At 43.9% G+C, this 18,480-nt stretch overlaps 1 protein-coding gene across 1 annotated transcript in view; it reads right to left on the minus strand.

The window, feature by feature from the left end:
* CNKSR3 (CNKSR family member 3) overlaps positions 1-18,480 on the minus strand; it is a gene marked incomplete at both ends in the record, with an annotated part of 104,069 nt that overhangs the window by 20,586 nt on the left and 65,003 nt on the right. Inside the window, 4 exons of the mRNA XM_080699777.1 lie at positions 3,407-3,466; positions 5,912-6,031; positions 9,560-9,601; positions 15,248-15,335. Coding sequence (XP_080555903.1) covers positions 3,407-3,466; positions 5,912-6,031; positions 9,560-9,601; positions 15,248-15,335 — 310 coding nt within the window. The remainder of the gene's footprint in view (positions 1-3,406; positions 3,467-5,911; positions 6,032-9,559; positions 9,602-15,247; positions 15,336-18,480) is intronic.

Below are 18,480 nucleotides of genomic sequence, written 5' to 3' on the forward strand. Positions count from 1 at the left end.
GTCACTGTTTTTAAAATCACAAGATTACTTATGCTCCTTTTGTGTGTATGTGTGTGTATGGTACTGGGAATTGAATCCAGAAGCATTCTACCTCTGAGCTACACCTCCCCAGCCCTTTATACTCTGAAACAGGATCTCACTAAGTTGCTGAGGCTGGCCTTCTACTGGGGATTAAACCCAGGGCCATTCTATCTCCAAGTTACATCCCCATTCCTTTCTATATTTTTATTTTATTTGTGGGGGGGGGTTGTAGGGATTGAATCTAGGGGCATTCTATTTCTGAGTTACACCCTCAGCTTGATTTTTTATTCTTTATTTTGGAACTGGGTCTCACTATGTTGTGAAGGGCCTCACCAAGTAGCTGAGGCTAGCCAAAAACCCGGATCCTCCTGTCTCAGCCTCCCAAGTACTGGATTACAGGCATGCGCGATCACGCCCAGCTTCTATTTTTATTTCGAAACAAGTTCTCACTAAGTTGTTCAGGCTGGCCTTGAACTTAAAATTCTCCTGACTCACCCTCTCAAGTACTGGTATTACAGATATGTGCCACCACGCCCAACTTTATCTATGCTTTATTTATACCTGTACATCAGATGTTTAACCTAAAATTACATCCTACACAGAAGATTCATTTAAGGTAAGCTTCCTTATGTAAAATATGGCCCCAAGGCCAGGAAGTCCCTCTTTATAGGCTTACTGTCTTAAAACACAAGCAGAATGTCCTGAATTGACTTCCTGCCTAAGGATCCTCATGCCCTCCTTTCTCAAATGTCCTACCAAGTAATTAAGTGTTGTGTTTGGCAGAACACTGGTAAAGAGAGAGCTTGATACCAAAATTTTCCCTAGGGCAGTAGCTCTTGCCTATCTTCACCAAGAGTCGGACTATTGTTCTGGTTTTCTGCAAAAGGGTGATGACCTGAAGAATAATACCCTCATTCTTCAGAAGCTAATCTCCTTCCCACCTAATCTCAGGGTGGAAGATAGGAGTAAGGGTAGGGTTGTCAAGATCTTAAGTAATATCTAAAAAGTTGTCAGATACGTCACTTCCAAGAAAGTGGACCAGGGGTCTGATAATGGCCTGCTGGTATGGTGTCAGCCTGGAGGTCAAGATGGAAATACAAGGACATGAGACAGTTGGGAAAGCAATAGGCACTCTCTGCCCACGACCACTCACCGTCTAGGTTTCCAAGTAATACTCTGACTCTGGAGTCAGAGTTGATCTTAAGTGACGGCTGGAAAGCTGACCTGGAGCTGGCATTTTCTACTGCCAGTCAGATAAAAGCACCCACCAGCAAGGGTAAGCCACCCTTGAGAAGCAGGCTCTTACCTACTTCCTATCCTCAGCTACAAGATTCGGCCAGTGTCTAGCAAGGTCCAGGGACTCAACAGACACAAGATGGATGGTTGAAGCAATGAGCGTCATTTTTAAATGAATTACCAAGTGGAATGAGACAAGTTTTCCTTTTTGATATTTAACAAGACAGCAGTCCCCTCTTTCTGAGATTTCCATATGATTCTCTATGGGACATGAGAACAGACTACATCCAGGTCAACGCTGGATCTGTCAATCAGCATTATGAATCTGGTAGGGATTTGGGGATATATCATGAGTGGCATTTGACATTTCATCTGATTCAAAAGAAGCTTTGTCTAGACTTTCATCAAACTCTCTTCTCTAAGCAAAAAGACCAAAGGGATGAACCTATGCCACCTGGTCGTGAGTGACATCACAGTACTCCACACACTGAACCAAGACTGAAATGTCGTGAGTGACATCACAGTACTCCACACACTGAACCAAGGTTGAAATTGCTTTGAGAAACCAGACAGAGTCTGGAACCCCCCAGAGCTTTGGTTAAGTCAAACAAAATAATTAGCAAATCACAAGACGGCACAAGTTCAGCTCTTTAAAAACAGAAACAACAATCGCCAGCGTCCTAAAACCATCCAACCCCAAAATCACGTACTGAGAGCTACGTGAATATGTTCTTTGTCGTGTCTGAGCCACAGTGTGCCAAGTCTCCAACAAGGCTGAGGTCTGGATCGCGTAAAGCGCTGAGCATCCCTTTCCCCCCAGAACCAGCCTAAGAACAGAGCTTCCTGGGCTGGGATTACCTATCAGGTAAGGTGGGGTAGAGATTCCTAGTGATTCTCAGGGTTTCCTCTCACTTGTGTATCAGAACCACCGTACAGACTGGTAATTCATTAACCACCTTAAGCAATGTCAGTTTCCTTTCTACGCTCATCACATGCTTATCACACTCCGCAAAGATCAGCATAGACACCAATGAAGATCAAAATTAGATACGCATGTCTACCAAAGAGATCAGAAAACAGCTACCAAAATTCCCTACACTTTTTTGAAATCATTTCCTCCCGTCTTGGATGAAGAAGCAGATGAATTCCTCAGATGCATGCTTCTTTTACACAGACCCAGGGAAGCTATTCAGACCTTGGCTTCATATCAGTATCATTCTAAAACTAGCCAAACTGTAGGTTGCAAGAAGAAAGTATTCAACGTGCTCTACTTTTTACAAGTTCAAAATGTTTGAGGGGACCAAAAAAAAAAAAAAAACAACCCCATAGAGAGCAGAATTTCCAGAAGGAAGTAAACAGTGTGCACAAGCCTCTCACCGTCCAAATAGACCTGCTTTTTCTATTCAAAAGCCTGGGGGAGGGGGAAATTGAATTTCAGTATCATGCCAAATATTATGAAATATCACTCCATAAAAAGAATTTGTGTCATGCAGAGGTCCCAAAATAGCTGCCTTGGAGACACATTAAAAATTCCATTAAACACACAAAAAATTTATATGTTATGCATATGGTTGCCAATCCTAGTTCTTATAAAAGTGATTCACAACAGCACAGAGTTCGTTGTTTTTGTATTTGTGGCTTTACATTTTCATGGTGCAAAAGGAATAATTAACACAAGGGTGAGGGTAAAAACTGGTCATGGTGTGTGAATCAAAGCAACAAAGGACAATTTAAATGATAAACTGACAGCAGCTGGTGATGAGCCGTCCGGTAGTCTATCAACAGAAATAAACAAAACAAGCACCACGCTAGCTCCCACTGCAGATAACAGCATGCACACATTGGAATAAGAAGTTCAGAGTTCCATGTCAAATTGGTTTAAATACGAGATGGTTGTTTTTTTGCTTTTTGTTTTTGTATTTTGTACTGGGTATTGAACTCAGGGTATTGAACTGGGTATTGAACTCTGAGCTACACCCCCCCCAGCCTTATTTTATTTTTTATCTGGAAACAGGGTCTCACTTAAGTGGCTGAGGCTGTCCTCCAACTTGTGACCCTTTTGTCTCAGCCCCCCAAGTACTAGGATTACAGGTATGCACTACAGCACCTGGCTAAGAGAAGGCTTTTAACATTTAACGGGCACACTTACATTTTCTGTGGTTCCAGTGATCACGTGCAATCCATCGTAGGTTGATTTGATGTACATGCCCTAGAAAGAGAGTCACAAATAATTTCAACCATTACTGCAATGCTTAGAGAAAGGGTCTCTCGTGAGACTTAATCTTGTAAAACATCAGAGACAGTCCCTCCAAACAATACTCATGTTTAAGTCTTCCTAACCCCAAGAGCAGTGAGGGAGAACGAAACAAGCAAAAGTCTGGTCAGACATGCGATCTCCTTGATTTTTGTCCTTTGTGTACCCGGCACACAGAATTTTGCCTCATCTCTTTAGGATGCAGGGATTTTCTGATTTTCTCAACGAGCAAGGCATTTCAAACAAGGACCACTGCTTCCTGACCATCTCTTTGTCCAGAGACACGGTGCGTGCGCTCACTTAAGTTTGGTATCAACAGTCATTGCAGGCCAACTTATCAACAGTAATGCAGACAGAGGTACAAAGGAAGACAGTGAAACAGTCCAACATAGATAGCAAATCGTCACAGGCACTGCCCCACTGAAAGACAAGCAGAAGCATCTGCTGTGCCCCTGCTAAGAGGCTATCGGCGAAATGAGGGGCTCGTGTCACATCATCCAGCAACTATTATAAGATGCGAAGACAGAAAAATGGAAATGGCAAAAAAGTAGTTGCTCTCCCTGGCATCTAGATTGTGATACAGCAGAAATCATCCTCACCCTGAACTCAGGGCAGCCTAACCCACTCTGCTAAGGCCCTCCCGGTGCTCCCACCCCACGGGCTCCATAACTTCCTTCCCCTTCTGCTTCCCTCTCAGGCCCCGGCTTCCTGACACTAGGATCCAGAAAGGCAACTGCATTTCTGCCCACTGCAGCATGGAGACACTTCAGTACCAACTATGGCTTCACCCCCTGGACTTTCCCCCCTTTTTAAACTTAACCTTTTATAAGCATCTTTTACTTTAAAAACCAAGTATCAATACTTATATTTCTGTTCATTAAGTTTTCTGTTTTCTTTTAATCATACTAGGAATTGAAGCAGGATCATTGTACCTCTGGCTACACACCCACCCAGCCCTAACTTGGTTTTTATTTTGAAACAGGTTCTCACTAAGTTGCTGAGGGCCTCCCTTCGTTGAGACTGGCTGTGAACCTGCAATTCTCCCGTCTCGCCTCCCAAGTACTGGGATCACAAGTGTGCCCCACTATGCCTAGCCCCTTAAGAATCTGGGTTTGTTAAAATTTGGTTTTAAAAGCCAGGCATAAGCTGGGCGTGGTGGCACATGCTTATAATCCCAGCATTTGGGAGGCTGACACAGGACGATCACGGTTCATAGACCTCAGCTACTTAGTGAGGCCCTTTGCAATTCAGTGAGACCCTGGTTCAAAAATAAAAAGACTAGCCGGGCATGGTGGCGCACGCTTGTAATCCCCGAGCTTGGGAGGCGGAGACAAGAGGATCGCGCAGGTTCAAAGACAGCCTCGCTGGTTTAAGAGACCCTGTTTCCAAATAAAATATAAAATAGGTCTGGGAGAGTAGGCCGGAGGTAGAAGGGCTTCCAGGAACCCCAGTACCACCAAAAAAAAAAAAAAAAGAACAAAAATAAAAAGACTAAAAGGTAGGGCTGGGGGTATATGTAGCTTGAAAGTAGAATGCCCCTGTTTCCATCCCCAGTACCAAAAAAAAAAAAAAAAATTGGTTTTGGCTTTTCTCTCTTTCTTATGGAAGGAGAGAGTTTCATAATATCAGCCTTAGCTACCTACATTCCTGGTCCTGGTCCTGGTCCTGGTCCTGGTCCTCCTCCTCTTCCTTCTCCTCTTCCTTGTCTTCATCATTACCATCACCATCAATACCAGCAGCCATAGTGGCAGTCACCAATGACCACACATGCTCTCTGCACTCAGCATCGGCCACTTGGCATTCACAACCTAATTCAATACTTAACAGCTGACGAGGACACCAATACTTAGCTCTCTCTGACTCAAAGCCTCTAAGCTAATCAACAGGCCTCAGTTTCTTCCCATAAATTTCAGCAAATTAATCCTATGAGACGCTTGCTAACGCCCCGGGAAGTCGCCCCTGGATTCTCAGGGCCTGTTACTGCACAGCTCACCCGTGACTTCTGAAACATTCCTGAAGGTTTCCAGCATTCGTTTCCTTCAACCAGTCTCTTCTCACATTCATCCTAAGTGCTAACATAGACTTACAGAACAGATGTTGTTTTTTTGTACCCAGAGACCATCTCTCCTTGGTGTAAATGTTTTATATTTCCTGGCTCTGCTAAGTCCTAAAAATAAAACTGTTAAGACATGAGTGTTCGATTTTAAGTGTATTTGTTTATATACTTTGAAGATAAAAGAGACATACCAACAGAGAGCAAATTCCTCACTGTAAAATGGATGGTAGTCTAAATTAATTCTACTATTCAGAAAGATCACAAACATGTGAGAAATTGAGAATAAACGTGAGTTAATGTTGGAGTGTATTGTTTGGAGGTTAAACAGCATTACGAGCTCGTACCAGGCCTTCGCCGGGCTTGACGTTGGGCAGGTGGACCTCCTCCAGGCAGGCACACTGGCTCATGACGGGATCCGTGGTGGAGTGGATGGTCTTGTCACAGATGCCGTTTAAAACCTTGACCTACACGTGGAGAGGCAAACAGTCAGGAGGGTCCAATGGTTAATAAGTCTATCTCGAACTGGTTGTTAAAGAAATGCACTTCCCCTACAGTCTTTTACGCTGGTCGGCAATCATTCCCATAATCCTCTCAATGAACAAGGGCATCTGGACTCCGTATTGTTGCAATCTATGGGCCTGGTGCCGCTACTTCAGCTTCGTTTAAGAAGCGTGGCTTTTAGAGTAACTGATTATAACCACTGAGGAGCACAAGCCAGGAATAAATCCCCTTTGAGCAGTGAAGGGGAAGCACCTCTTCCCAGCTACCACCTCCCTGGCTTATTAGTGATCGTGCACATACTTGGAATACCAAATATTCACATTTATTTTATTTTATTTTTTATTTTTGCCAGGAGTGGTGGCACATGCTTGTAATCCCAGCATTTGGAGGCTGAGACAGGAGGATCATAGGTTTGCAGTCGCCCTCAGCTACTTAGTGAGGCCCTCCACAACTTAGTGAGACCCTGTTTCAAAATAATTAAAAGCAATAGCCTGGAGGTGTAGCCTGGAGGTAGAGTGCCCCTGGGTTCCATTCCCAGGACTACAAATAAAAAACAATTTTAGCCTGCCTCATTTCTCAAAACTAGACTTTACTTTTTTTTTAAGTGGCTTTAGATTTACAGAAAAACTGAACAAGGACATTGAAAACTGAAGTCCAGAAGCCAGGCGTGGTGGCACACGCTTGTAATGCCAGCATTTGGGAGACTGAGACAGGAGGATCGCAGTTCATGGACAGCCTCAGCTACTTACTTAGCGAGGCCCGTTGCAACTCATTGAGACTCTGCTTTGAAATAAAGAATAGAAAATAGGGCTGGGGCATAGCTCAGAGGTAGAATGCCTCTGGATTCCATCCCAGTACCACAAAAAAAAGAAAAGAAAACTGAAGTCCACAATTTACAATAGCTTTCACTCTCTGTGGTACCCATTCTGTGGGTTTCGAAAGAGGCTTAGTGCTCTGTATCCATCGTTACAGTATCACAGAGAGTAACTGCACTGCCCTAAACATCCTGTGCTTGGCCTCATTGGTCTCCCCTTTCTTCCCCATGGACCCGCAGCAACTACGGACCTTTCTGGTCGCTAAGCTTTTGCTTTTTCCAACATGTCATAGCTGGGATTCTATAGCGAGTAGCCTTTTAGATTGGTGTATTTCAATGAACAATATTCACTTACACGTCCTCCATATCCTTTCATGACTGGACAGTTCCTTCCTTTTTATAGCTGGATGATATGCTATTTTATGGTATATCATATTTGCTTATCTCTTCACTTATAAAAGGATATCTAGACCGCTTCCAACTAGGGGAATTTATGAACAAAGCTGATATAAACGCAAGTCAGGCGTGGTGGCACACACTTGTAATCCCAGTACTTGGGAGGCTGAGACAGGAGGATTGCAAGTTTGAAGCCAGCCTCAGCTAATTAGTGAGGCCCTCCGCAATTTAGTTAGACTCTGTTTCAGAAAAATAGAGAATAAGAAAAATAAGGCTGCAGTGGGGTGTAGCTCAGAGGTAGAATATCCCTGGGTTCAATCCCCAGTTCCACACAAACAAAAAAAAAATTCTGTGCAGTTCAGTATGGATTCTGGGGACACACATTTCAGCTCCTTTGGGGAAATACCTAGGAGCACCAACTGGTGGATCGTATAGTTAGAATATGTTTAGTTTTGTAAGAAACTGCCAAAATGTCCTCTAAACTGGCTCGTCCCTTCTTTTTTTGGTGATATGAGGAATTAAAACCAGTGACATTCTACCTCTGAGCTACACCCCCAACCCTGTTGTATTTTATTTTTGAAATACGGTCTTACTACGGTGCTGAGGGCCTCACTAAGCTGCTGAGACTGGCCTTGAACCTACGATTCTCCTGTCTCGGAACCCAAGCGCTGGGATTTCATGCCTGTGCCACCGCACCAGGCTTGGCTGATCACTGGGTGAGTGAGGGTGTCTGCAGATCCGCATCTTCACAGCATTTGCTATTGTGTTTTGCAGCTTAGCCGCTCTGATAGCTTCGTAGTGGATCCTGTGGTTTTAATTTGCAGTCCCCCAATCACGAACGATGCTGACCGCTTCCCGTGTGCTCCCGTGCCACTTACGTGTCTTCTTTAGTGAGGCATCGGGTCGGACCTTTTGTTCATTTTTTAATTGGGTTGTTTTCTTACTATTGAGTTTTAAGACTTTGTATATTTTGGAGACAAGTCCTTTATCTGATATGTTTAGAAAATATTTTCTTGGTCCGTGGTTTGATTTTTCAGTCTCTTCCCCCCACCCCCACACCCCGGTACTGGGGATGGAACCCAGGCACATTCTAACTCTGAGCTGCATCCCAGCCCTATTTTTATTTTATTTTTTAATTTTGAAAACGGGTCTCACTGAGTTGCAAAGGGCCTCACTACTCACTAAGTAGCTGAGGCTATCCATGAACCTCGATCCTCCGGTCTCAGCCTCCTGAATGCTGGGATTACAAGCGTGCACCACCATGCCTGGCTCCTTTTCCATCTCTTAACAGCACATGTCACAGAGGAGAATTTTTAATTCTAATGAAATCTGCATTAATTTTTCTTTCATGGACTGTGTTCCTGATTTTCTATCCAAAAACTCAAGAGCCAAAACTAAGGTCACCTGGAAGGTCTCCTCCTGTGCTGTCGCCTAGAAGCTGGTTTGCGTTTGGCCTTTAGTTCTGTGCATTTCCTGAATGCCCAACGGTCACAAGTTAAAGAGACAGGTGAGATGCCTGCTAAGAAGTCTCCCTGCCGAAGTCACGGTGGTCACGTGTGGTGCTTCCCCCAATCGGATCCATCTAACCTTTCAAAAGTAAATCGCCATCGGAATTAGGAAATTCCAAAGAGTGATTTTTCTTTCCAAGGGGGAGAATCCCAGAAGTGACACTTTGTACATTCCTCCAATATGTGTAGCCTCCCTATTTATGGAAAAATATATTTATAGCCATTTCATTGCTAAATTCCTCAAAATCAGGAGGAGGAAGGCCTTATCAAAAGTGCACAGGCTGGCCCATGTCAAAGGGAGGAAGTGGTGAAGAATGGTTCCCTAATGTTCTTTAAACAGTCCCAGCACACCCCACATGCCATCTCACAGCACACCCCCAGCATAACATTCTTGCCAAGAATTTTTTTTTTTAATAGAAATGGTCATAAAGTAAAATCCCCACAACAGTTTAACCCTGATTAGCAAGCCAGGCTGCCACTCTATGTAGAACTGTGCCCTGATGAGCTGTTGAGAAGAAAAATGACAACAAAACAGAACAAAATCCAAATCCCCAGTAAAGCTCATTTTAGCGCAGGGATTTTCACAGTCGTCATTCTTGTTCGATGATTTTGACCCTTCCTCTTTCACCTCAGTTAATAGACTCATATCTCCAAGGCCAATATCCCAGAGTATATCCTGAGATAATTAGTCCCAGTGTATTTACTTTAATTAAGATGATTCCCACTGCCTTTGGAAAGGAATTTTAGAATAACTTTTTAGAAAGTGTACTTACTACAGTTAAAACTTTATCCTCCATTTCTGCCACAAGGGAATCCTAAAGAAGGGGAGAAAGAAAAAAAAAACTGAGTATAAGAACAACAACAACAAAAAAAAAACTTTCAAAAACAACTAGCTTATTAGCCTTCCAGATTTTTCTTGGAGCTGACCAGGTCCCTGCTATGCCCCCTACGCAACCTTCTGCCTGAACAGTCCTTTGAGACCTGGACAGGAGACAGGGGCAGCGGGGAGGGAGCTGACATCTGTCTTCTCTAAGGTCCTGTTCTCCCATGACCCAACGAGCTGATAACCTAAGGAACCCATTCAACCAAGTGTCTCCTCAGAAAACCTACAGTAATCACTGAACAGAAATCCACCGAGGGTCCAGACTGTCCAGAGAAGAGTCGGTCAGAAGTCCAAGTTCAAGCAACCTGACGGGGACTCCCAAGGCCAGCGAGGCTGAGCTCGTGGTGGGCCAAGGGGCCAGCAGTCCACAGCGCCAGGCTTGCTACGCAAGCAGCTCACAAATGCGAGCTTGAGTAAACTCAGCCACAAAAGTTTATTTTAAGCACCAGTGAGATTAAATCAGATATTTCAGTCCTTGCTAGATGAAAAAGGTTTAACAAAACATTCATTAGCACACTGCCAAGAAAGTGGTCTTGAGGTATGCTATTGATGACATTAACTAAAGGCCTGGAATGTGAAGCAGGGTTTACCCAGCTTAGGAACAAAAGCCTCGGAACATGGTTCCAACAGGGCGAGCCCATTATGGGAATCACCATTGTCCTGTCTAAAAGCAGCCTCGGTGAAACTGCCAAAGTGAAACTTTCACAGTTAACCTAGAATTGTCTGTGGCCAAGGAAGCGACCTACCCTGCAGGGTGCGTACAGAAGGGCCAGATGAACTGGTTTCCGTAGAGTTTACCCGGTGTCATTAACTATAATCCCAAACTGGGGCAAGTCTAAGGATAATACTAATAATCTTAGATACACGAAGAGTATTAATCAACTCAGCCAGGTGTGATTATACCTGTAATCCCAGTACTTGGGAGGCTAAAAAAAGAGGTTGGCAAGTTTGAGGCCTGTCTCAGCAACACAGTGACACCCTGTTTCAAAATTTAAAAAATTACAGGGTTGAGGGTGTAGCTCAGAGATAGAATACCTCTGGGTTCAATCCCCAGTGTGCCCCTCTCCCTCTCTCCCTCCCCCCCCCTCTCTCTCTCTCACACACACACACACACACACACACACGCACACACACAAAATTAATCAACTCTACTGGAATTGTGAGACAGATTTACATTAAAATTGTCATTTTGGGGTCACTTTTTTACTATTACTGGCAGAGGAAATGGCTAATAAATTCTATGTGACTTAGTAGCTAGACTTTTGTTGTCTTCTTAAATATTTTTTAAATTTTTCTCTATAAAAGTGTAGGAAACAGTAAGAGCTACTCTACTGCTCCCCAAATTTACAAAGACTCAAGAAAAGAGCAGCCAAGGGAGAGAACGCTACGAAAAGAACGTTTAGAAATGCACTGTCACGCGTGTGAGTCGGACACAAACCTAAACTACAAGCACAACTCATGGCAAATCTGAAGAGCTACAGCAGGAAGATGTGCTTTTCCGCCTCTATCTTACCTGATGACACTCACACATCGGCAGCCATTACAGCTCGTCCTCTTTTACTACTACCTGACAGTGAGTAAGTAAACAACAACCTTAGAGAAACAGTCTGTTCACGTGGCCACTACAGAAATATGACTCATAATTTGTGTCTATGTGTCTTTCACTATTGCGAAATGACATAGACATCATCGCCCCTGGAGACGTCAGTCAGAGGCAGAGGGTTCCTCTTCACGCACCAGAGCCCAGGAGCCCAGGGTCATGGTGTGACCACATGGGTCCCCAAACTTGATTTTTTGAGAGATCCAAGAAGCCACCAGGAAAATAGATAACCTCGCAGGACTTGGCATGGAATACCTGTAATCCTGTACTTAGAAGGCTGAGACAGGACCACGGGTTGGAGGAGAGCCTCAACTTAGCGAAGCCCTGCTTCAAAAACAAAAAACTAAAAAGGGCTAGTGGTGTAGCTTGGAGGGAGACTGCCCCTGGGTTCAATCTCCAGTCCTGGAAGGGAGGGAGGGAGAGAGGGAGGGAGGGAAACAGGCTCCCTGTTGAAATGAGGGAGCCTGTAAGGCCAAGTTGGCCTCCCAAACCACTCACATCAGTGTGGGAAAGGACTCGCCCTGCACCTTCGACCATGTGACGCGGGTTCCCACACCCTCTTCTCCCGAGGAAGCAGCTGCAGAGGTGACTCCACATCACTTGGCAAGAAGCAGCGGAATGGAAAGAGAGAGACTGGAACGGGCCACCACCCCCATGAGTCACCAAGTGAGGCAGGGCTCCTTCCAATGGCCCTGGGTCACCTGGACCGGCAGGCGCACCCCAGCCTGGCAGCCCGCACCCTGGCTTCACTCCCTACCGTTTCTTCTTAGGGACCGAGCAGCCCGGGCAATATGCTTACCCTCGCTGTGCCTGCTTCCTGCTCTGTGAGATGGATGACCACAGAGTCCACCTGGGAGAAGTCGGTGTGATCAGGGAGCAAAGACACATGTCACACTCAGATGGCCTCCTCCTCCTCCTCCTCCTCCTCCTCCTCCTCCTCCTACTCCTTCCCCTCCTCGGCCTCCTCCTCCTCCTCCTCCTCCTCCTCCTCCTCCTCCTCCTCCTCCTCCTCCTTCCCCTCCTCGGCCTCCACCGCCATCTTCCCTCTGTGTGGCTGCTCCTTTCCCAATTTCTTCCCAGACTGGCTCTCGACCCCAGCCACATCCGCTCATCTCTCTCACCATCACTACTGAGTTTTCATGTCACCACATGAAGAGGAAAGACTGGAAACCTGGGTCACAACCCGCTCCCTTGCTGGTTTCCTCCATCTCCAATTTCAGCCTCAAAACCAGCTGGGAAGATCAGCCATGGACCTCGTACGGAGCCAGAGCCGAAAGGGTCTTAAGGGAAATGGCAGCTTCTTTCCAAGGAAGAACGCAGTAATATTTATCCTGTGCAGCATGATTCTAATAATCATGGTTCTAATGATTATTAGGAGGAAGATCAAGTGGCAAGAAAGAGGCAGGGGAACAGGTGTATGCAGGAGACAGGAGGAAAAGACCAGCAAGTGATGTCTCTGTCTCCATAGACAGGGCCACAAAGAATGAAGACTCTAGGAAACTGACTCTCGGTGAGAACAGAGACAACCCTCATTCCTTAATTCCCCGGGTAAAATAATGAAGGGGAAGGGCAGGTTTCTTCCCAAAGACTCAACGGATCTTCTGTTACAAGTGGAAGCCGGCCTGGCGCCATGGGGCTTGGGCTGCCCTTGGACTGTATGTTGGAAATGACATTCAAGCCGGCCTTCGAGGTGCTTACCCATTTCCTGTACGCGTGTGCACATCTGTGCTTACAATTCACCTACCAATGCACCTGTGTTGTGCGATTACTACAGAAACCAAATGCTGCTCAGAAGCGAAGCATCTTTCTCAACCTAAATTTAGCAAATGGTATCGCCCTGTGTGTATATATGTTAAACATTCAGATATTTAGAGTGTGAGTGTGTGTGTGTGTGTGTGTGTGTGTGTGTGTTACTGAGGATTAAACCCAGGGGCATCTACTTCTGAGCTATACCTTAGCCCTGTTTGTTTGTTTGTTTGTTTGTTTGTTTGTTTATATTGAAACAGGGCCTCTCAGGGCCTCACTAAGTTGCTGAGGCTGGCTGTGAACCTGCGGCCTCGACCTCCCAAATACTGGGAGTAGAGGCACGTGCCACTGTGCTTGGCAGGGAGATTTATTTTTGTCATCATTGACATCAACACCTCCACAAAGTACCACCGGAGGTAACGCAATAGGCTCCCATCCAGCTGAGCACAGCATGGCTCTGATCCAATTTCCCCAGCATTGCTTCTTAAAGAAGTATCACTTGTTTACAGTAAACAAGTACTAGAGAATATTCTATTGTCTATATACTCTAGGCACTATATTCCTTATTCTGTGCCTATACACAACTTCATATATATATATATAAGACATAATATACTTGTATGTAACTTTAATATATATAATTTATAATATAAATGTAAGTGGTTGTGTGTGTTTGTCTCTTGGCTTTCTCTTGCCCAGAGGCTGTGAGTTCCTGAGTTGGGACTTCTTGTCTGTCTGCTCCCTCTGGCACCCTGGTGGCAAGGACAGTGGCAGGCACAGACCTGGCCGAGGACCTGCGAAGCCCGCGTCAGCATCTTCAGCACAGCCGACTCGCTCCCATTCTCCTCCCCTGGGATCCCCTCACCCCACGCGAGCAGGGCAGCAGCCCGTGCAGGCATACCCAGGAGCAAACTGTAGCCACTTGCTGATTATAGTTTTGAGCTCTTATATTTTTATATTTTCATTTAACTGATCAAAAGAGAACTCAATTAAAAAATCGAAAGAGGCAGCAGAATAAGATGGGGAGAAGGGAGCAGGAAAGAAAAAGTCCACTCCAGGTACAGTGTCAGGGAAATGCCTTCCACCATGGCTGGGCCTCTGTGGCTGCTAACGGATACATCACTTTTGGGTCAGACTCTTTTTGTCAAATTTACCTCTGGTGTTACCAAAATGAGCAAACATGAGACCATTTAGCAGCTCTGAGAGCCTTTCTCGGACCGTGGCTTCCAAAGCCCACAAACCTTCTTAGCTTCAATGGCTGCTCAGGACCAGCTCTCAAACACGTGCCGCAGGCAAAGCCCAATCTCACTCTTCATGTTCCAGAAACATACAAAGCACACAGCTTTTCAGAACACTTAATTTTGCCAAATCAGTAATGGAAAAAAACATCAAATCACAGAATTTTAGAACCAAGTAGGATATAAAGGGTGAAAAAATCATGTCTTACAGTATATAGCCTCAGTTCAATTAAAAAATAATTGATAAGAGTCTGGTACCTGCCAAGGAAGTGCTCTTAAGTGCTCAGAGTCTAATAATATTTTTAAAAAGTTAAGATTACGGAAGCTAGATAAGTTCAAGATGCCCCCAATGAGCCACGAGTGAAACTGACTTGCATCACTTCTGGGCCAGAACACGGGGCCCTCCGGGGTTCTTGGTCTCCCTGCCATGGAGACAAGCTACATGAGATACTGCTGATGAGATAGGGCCGTGCTGCAGCCATGTGCTAACCGAGGATCAGCAGATCTCCAGGCTGTACCACCGGAAGTAAAGAGTCACAGAACAAATTACTCAAAATTTGGGGCTGTTTGTTGCTGCCTCAGAACCTAGCCCATCCTGACTGGAAAGCCTAACAATCTGAGGTCAGAACGAAGGGTTAGAATCCACAGATACAGCAACATGCTCAGAAGAAGATTTTAGCAAGATTTAGTCACTTCAGAATTCCTCTTGCAGAAAAAATTAAGGGCTTGAACATTTGGGAGGAAGAATAAGATCTATTTGTGCTCAGCAATTTAAAACAAAACAAGGTAATCTCTGATTCAAAGGCCACTGGTCATTTGTCACAGAAACTATCTGTACAATGCATCTATTCTAAAGCCTTTCATCTCTCCCCAATACTAATGGAAAAAAAAGTGTGTGTGGGAGGGGGGAGTACTTCATATCTGCATGAAAACTTTTGAAGAAGAAGAAAAGGGAGAAGAAAACTCTGGAAATTAATGATGCTATATTACTCACCTTCTGCACTGTAGTGGTCAAGTCCAGACAAAGCTGTATGATTTTATTCTTCGTTACTGAGAAATCAGTGATCCCTGTAAATGGAGCCCTAGAAATATAATAAACACTTTAATTATCTTCACATATTAGACCACAGTTTCCACTCAAGTAGCACATTAAAATAGGAATGTGGGGGGGACTTCCGGGAAGATGGCGACCGAGAAAAGCGGGGCTTAAGAGTCCCGCTAACAACCAATCTCCATTACCACAAAAAGAGCGCCTTTCATAGCCAGAAAACACCATCACCAGAAAAACAAAAAAAACCACCAGGCTCCAGAGAGAAAGCGGACTGAGAACAGAGCTCAGGGCCACAGAGGAGACACACGCGCCGGAGGACGCGGCAGCAGCGCCATACTGCCGGCGGCAGCGGCGAACTCAACGGACGGCTACAGCAAGCCAGGTGAGCCGCTGCGGAACAGCCAGGCGGGATCTATCGGCGCAGACAGCATTTAAAGCTCCCAGTGGCTGAGCTCAGCACACGCTGCAGGGATTCAGAGTGGAAATCAAAACCAGAGAAGAAAAAATACTCCAGCCTCATGGCCGAGGGCGTGGCAGAGGCGCCATATTGCCACCGGCGGCAGCAGCAGTGAATTCACCGAGTCCAGTACAGCTACATCTGCGTACTCAAGAACAGTGAGTCAAATCGCGGGCCACAGAGGAGAAATCGCAGTATTGTGCCTCCTGGGACTTGACCCAGTGAGGGAGTGGTGGTGGCAGAGATATCACACCATAGGAGAACGTGCAACCTGGCACCCCCCATAGTTTAAAGCAGCCTCTATCGACTCCCTGGGTCGGAGACTCTGTGATACAACCCAGTAAAGGAGTAGTGAGGTCTGAGATAATACAGACTCGAGATCCAGAGCACCTTAAGTGAAGCCATAGTGACCCAAGGGAAGAACCCAGAGAAGGCACAAACCTCCGAAATCATGGGAAAGAGGAATAACACTGGAGTAATGAATGTGCACAACCCCACAACATCTGAACCTGATAAAACAGAAAATCAGAGATTTCTAGAAGATCAAATCAGGAAAATAACTGTAGAAATAATAGAGATGCTTCGAAAAGAACTCAGAGAGAGCCAAAAAGAGATAAAGGATGCAATTAATGAAGTAAAGGCCTCAATTCAAAGCACAAACAACCGATTAGACCACATGGAGAACAGAATCTCGCTCTTAGAAGATGAGCAATGCAAAAATGAATGCATAATTTCTAATCTAGAAAAAAATATCCAACAGCAGGAATCTGACATTGAAGAAATATGGGCCCATCTTAAGAGAGCTAACCTAAGAATAATTGGAATAGAGGAGGGAAAAGAAAGTGATACCAAAGGGATCAACAATCTCTTCAAGGAAGTAATAGCAGAAAATTTTCCAAATATAGAGCAAGAGGTTGATACACAGATCCAGGAAACTTATAGAACTCCCTTTAGACAGGATCGGAGAAGAGGATCCCCACGCCATATAATTGTCAAAATGACCAATGTGGAAGCCAAGCAGAGAATCTTAAAGGCAACAAAAACAAAGGGCCAACTGACATTCAGAGGCAAACCAATTAGAATCACTCCAGACTTCCCAAACCAAGTCATGAGAGCCAGAAGGGCTTGGAGTAACATATTCCAAACTCTGAAAGAAAACAACTTCCAGCCAAAAATTTCCTACCCAGCAAAACTTTCTATCAAATTAGATGGAGAAATAAGAAGCTTCCATGACAAACAGAAACTGAAGGAATTTATGTCTTCAAAACCAGCGCTAGAGAAAATACTCAAAGAGATTAACTACAAAGAAGAAATAGGTAACACTCACCAGAACCAGAGAAACAAGAGTTTCCATCCAACAGACAACTAAGATTGGTTATCTGTGGAGATTCATTATTTATGTTAGTCTTTTACCTATCTCTAAGTTGTATTGTTTGCCTTTATTGTTGTTAATTTTTAGGATTTCTAGTTGGAATATTAATATACCTTCAGATATAGTATTTGGAAATATTTTATCCAATTCTATTAGTAACTTTTAATTCTGTTTACATTGTCTTTGGATATACAATATTTTCTTTTATTTTTTAGGGAGTTTGTATATTCTTCTGTTGCCTGTGCCATTGAAATCATATCCGAGAAATCACTGCCAATTTCAATGTTGTGAGGTTTTATGACCCAGATTTTCTCCTAAAAGTTTATAGTCTTAAGATTTATATTTAGGTCTTTTATCTATTTTGAGTTAATACTTGTATATGGGATTAGGTAAAGGTCCAATTTTATTCTTTTCCATGTAATTATTATTTTTCAACAATATTTAGTTAAAAGATTATTATTTCCACCACCAAATGTTTGTGGAAACCTTGTCAAAAATAACTTGACAATATAGGGAAGAATTTAGCTCTAGGCTTGTATTTAACTCCAATGGTCTATATATCTGCCTTTAGAACAGTACTACACTGTTTCAATTATTGTAGCTTTATATGGTTTGAAATCAGAAAATATATATCTGCTAGCTTTGTTCTTTTTCAAGATCGTTTTGGGTATCTAGAATTCATATTCCATATTAGGATAGATTTTTTTCTGAAAAATAAATATATAAATATATGATAGTTTCACCTAAAAAAACAGAAAAAAATATGCTCTAGTAAGAAAGAAAGCAAAAAGAAATATTGAAATGCTATCTTTAAATCATCAAACGCTTGGTATCAGAAAAATGAAACTGTTATGTGAGATTATCATTTTTAATTTTGGATAAATTGCTATAATACTAGATGTCAACCACTAAGCCAAGCATGGGAAGGAGGGATGGGGAAAGAATGGGGTGGGGATCGGGTGGGGGCTGACTGGGCGATGTGTGCATGTATGTCTACAAAAGTTTGTATCCCACTATGATGTATGAATACAGTGCACCAATAAAATAAAATTAAAAAATAAAATAAAATAAAATAGGAATGTGGATAGAAAAGAGAAACGTACTGGATTAAAAATAAATAAATAATTAAATAAATATGAGCTCATGCTTGTAATCCTAGTACTTGGGAGGCCAAGACAGGAGGATCACAGGTTCGAAACCAGCCTCAGCAACTTAGTGAGACCCTCAGTAACCTAATGAGACCCTATTTTCAAATTTTTTTTTAAAAAAAGTTGAGGGTGTAGCTCAGTGGAAGAACGCCCCTGGGTTCAATCCCCTGTACTACCTCAATAAGAGCAGCAATAACAA

The sequence above is a fragment of the Muscardinus avellanarius genome (assembly GCF_963383645.1).
Source record: "Muscardinus avellanarius genome assembly, chromosome: 8".
NCBI classification, from domain to species: Eukaryota; Metazoa; Chordata; class Mammalia; order Rodentia; family Gliridae; genus Muscardinus; species Muscardinus avellanarius.